We start from the raw sequence: 3,804 nt of genomic DNA on the forward strand, positions 1-3,804 counted from the left end.
CCCGGCTATTTTTTGGTTGCAGCCATTATTGTTTGGCGGGCCCGGGCTGGGGGTTCAAACCCGCCACCTTAGGTGTATGTGGCTGGCGCCTTAGCCACTTGAGCCACAGGCGCCCAGCCAAAAAGCCTATCTTTTAATGTGATTTTTCCAAATATGATTTTATGGTATTATTATTCCTGCTATAAATTGATTTTTGTTAGATAAGAAATACCATGATAATCTCTAAGACTTATGTATATTTTAATTTTTAGGATTTCTTACTAAAGTCTTATCTGTATGTATTTTCTTAGTTTATTTTTCCTTTTTCCTCTTCACTTTCACTAATAGCTGATTTAAACTTTTATGGTGTTGGAAGCTTTGCTGACTTCTGTAGCCTCCATTACTGTGTAGGCAAGTAAGATTTTAAGAGAAACAGTTCTATACTAAGTCTGGCATGCCAACCTTCTTAAAAGATTTTGCATGTAAATGTGCTTTCTAACAGAGGCATGAGGTTGCTATATTTTAATTTGTCTTACATTTCTAGAATTAGACCTTACTTTTCTGACTGAATTTCTTTCTGTTTCAACCCTTTAATTAGTTCTTTAATTGGCCAAAACAAAGTATTCCTCGCTTCTTAATCCAGGTGTTCCATATCTACTTAGAAGTTGGGGGTTTTTTCTTTGTCTGTTTTTTGGTATCTTCATAAGTCACACTATTACTTAAAATATTCCAAAATATCGAAAAGATACCTTGTAACCATATATGTGGGTCCTTTTAAGTAAAGTAGGAGAAATCCTTTGCATTTTGTGTTAGTGGTGGTCCCACTAACTGTAATGCCCTGAGAAGGACAAAGGGAAAGAGTATTAAAGATTATTGTGTACTTACTGAGAATGGGGAAAGTTGTTGATAGCTTGGAGAAGGCATTCTTTTTTTTTTTGAGACAGAATATCACCATGTCACCTTTGGTAGAGTGCTGTCGCATCAAAGCTCACAGCAACCTCCAACTCCTGGGCTGAAGCAATTCTCTTGCCTCAGCCTCCCAAGTAGCTGGGACTACAGGTGCGCACCACAATGCCCGGCTATTTTTTATTGCAGTTGTCTTTGTTGATTAGCTGGCGCGGGCTGGGTTCAAACCTGCCAACTTTGGTGTATGTGACTGGTGCCGTAACCACTGTGCTCCGGGCGCTGAGCCACTTTTGTTATTCTTAATATATTGATTTTTTTAGAACAAGTGAGCCTGGAGTAGAAGATTATTTTTCATAGAGGATAAAATGGCAAGAATATTCGAGGCCTAGGCATTCTACAAAGAGAAGTGTATGAGGAAGACAATTAAATCGTATGATTTGTGGTGAATATGCATGGAGAGATAGATGAAGATGCATGTTAACAGATGCTTAAACTTTGGTAACAAGTTTTTGAGTGCATTAGAGAAGAGTAGAAAGCTATTAGCGTCCTGTTCTTGCTCTCCACAGCTCAATTTGTGTACATATCTCGTATATTCTGTTAACTATCTCTTAAGCTGCACTTTTGATTATTTAATGTTCTCCGAAATGAATTCTAGATTTCTAACATGCTTTATTAAAATTTTTATGCATTTAACCTTTAAATATATGCCTGCATTTTTCCCATGTATTTCTTAATATCAATATTGAAGAAGATAATTTCTCATTTAACATCTAGTTTATTTGTCTAGGTTGGATTATCTCAAGATGCCCAGGATCAAATGAGAAAGATGCTTTGCCAAAAAGAATCTAATTACATCCGTCTTAAAAGGGCTAAAATGGACAAGTCTATGTTTGTGAAGATAAAGACACTAGGAATAGGAGCATTTGGTGAAGTTTGTCTAGCAAGAAAAGTAGATACTAAGGCTTTGTATGCAACAAAAACTCTCCGAAAGAAAGATGTTCTGCTTCGAAATCAAGTCGCCCATGTTAAAGCTGAAAGAGATATCCTGGCTGAAGCTGACAATGAATGGGTAGTTCGTCTGTATTATTCATTCCAAGATAAGGACAATTTATACTTTGTAATGGACTACATTCCTGGGGGTGATATGATGAGCCTATTAATCAGAATGGGCATTTTTCCAGAAAATCTGGCACGATTCTATATAGCAGAACTTACCTGTGCAGTCGAAAGTGTTCATAAAATGGGTTTTATTCATAGAGATATTAAACCTGATAACATTTTGATTGATCGTGATGGTCATATTAAATTGACTGACTTCGGCCTCTGCACTGGCTTCAGATGGACGCATGATTCTAAGTACTATCAAAGTGGTAAGTAACTCAAAATTTAGTTTGTTCATAATAATGTGATTGAGTAATGCAGTAAAATATGAGATGGTATCATCACTGGATGGGAGCCAGAAGAACTGAGTGAGGCCTTGACTGTTGGATAAACTTGAATGAATCTTTTAGGCATTTCGATTTATAAAATGAAAGAATATGTTAGATTTGGTTATTTCTAAGTATCTTTAACATTTTTGATTGAAACTCTTTACCTTTGAAATGTCAGTGCTTTTAAAATAATTTTTAAATGAAGCCCCATGTCCACCATTCATTTTCAGAACTAGATTGTTAGCACTTTAGAAGCCCCTATATAGTCACTTCCCCTTTTCTTGTCCAGAGAGAGAACCATTATTTCAGAAACTTGTAATCAGTTTTTTAACTTTTCTCTATACTTTTGCCACATATGGTTATATCCCTAAACAATATACCATTTCATTTGCCTACTCTTCAACCTGCATGTAAATGTAATCATCCTATATGTGTTTTTATGTGTTGACTTCCTTTATATGTTTGAGGTGCCTCCATGTTACTGCAGCTACTGCGGATTCTCTTGTTTGACTGTTATACAAGTTGTTTAACCCTTAAACTTTATGTACATGATTCTTTGTATTCCTCACAATGTCATTGTGAGGCAGGATGAAGAAACGGAGGCCTGGTTAGATGAAGTAACCTGCCGAAGGTCAGACAGAAGTTAAATATAAGGGCTAGGCTTTGAACCTAGGTTTGATTACAGGGTTCATGTTATTTCTATACCACACTGCCTCACCAAGATCCCTTTAAGTGCTAATGGAAGTGTAAGTTGATCTAACATTTGTTGAATACTTACTATGTACTAGGTGCTTTACATACATTGTATTCTAATTTGATGCTTATAACAATTCTCTGATGTAAGTATTATCAGCCTCCTATGCTTCTATGAACATAGTGGATTGACATTGAACAGATGGAATTGAGACACCTGAGCCTACTTTAATGTTTGCCTTAATGGAATTTAGTGTCTCCCCAGATTCACCTGAATTATTGCTTGAGGCTCTTCTAAAAAATATCCCTAAGTTCTATTCCAGTCTTTTAATTAAAAGTCTTCACTAGAGGGTGGAAATCATATTTCAATCAAACATCCCAGTGATTATCACAGTTAGGAATTTGAGATACATTTCTCTAGGTGACTCATCTTATCATGGCCTATATGTCAGTGACTTCCAAATCTCTTTTTCTTCAAATGGTCTCCCTGAAATTCCTAATTTTTATATTGAACTGATTTCTGAATATGTCTTCTCATGGATTTTAAATAGGCCTTTCAGCCTAAACCATTGCCAAAAAGAGCTCTTTATTACCACCCCCATATCTGTTCCTTTTCTGTGCCCATCTTAATACATTCTGCCACCACTACCCACTTAGTTATCCTGATTCTTTTTTCCCCATTTCCCCCATCATAGGTCCTAATTGAGTCCATCTCTAAAATATATGCTGGATTTATTCACTTCTCTCCTGCTCTGCTGAATCCTATAATGGATTTTTTTTTTTTTTTTTTTTTTTT

General features: G+C 36.0%; 1 protein-coding gene across 2 annotated transcripts in view; it reads left to right on the top strand.

The window, feature by feature from the left end:
* Nucleotides 1–3,804, top strand: part of LATS1 (large tumor suppressor kinase 1) — a 54,201-nt gene that overhangs the window by 39,607 nt on the left and 10,790 nt on the right. For both annotated transcript variants that reach the window (XM_003790255.2, XM_023513528.1), the window contains one exon: nucleotides 1,673–2,255. In XM_003790255.2, coding sequence (XP_003790303.1) covers nucleotides 1,673–2,255 — 583 coding nt within the window. The remainder of the gene's footprint in view (nucleotides 1–1,672; nucleotides 2,256–3,804) is intronic.

The sequence above is a fragment of the Otolemur garnettii genome, unplaced genomic scaffold (assembly GCF_000181295.1).
Source record: "Otolemur garnettii isolate 467f Iridium unplaced genomic scaffold, OtoGar3 scaffold00042, whole genome shotgun sequence".
NCBI classification, from domain to species: Eukaryota; Metazoa; Chordata; class Mammalia; order Primates; family Galagidae; genus Otolemur; species Otolemur garnettii.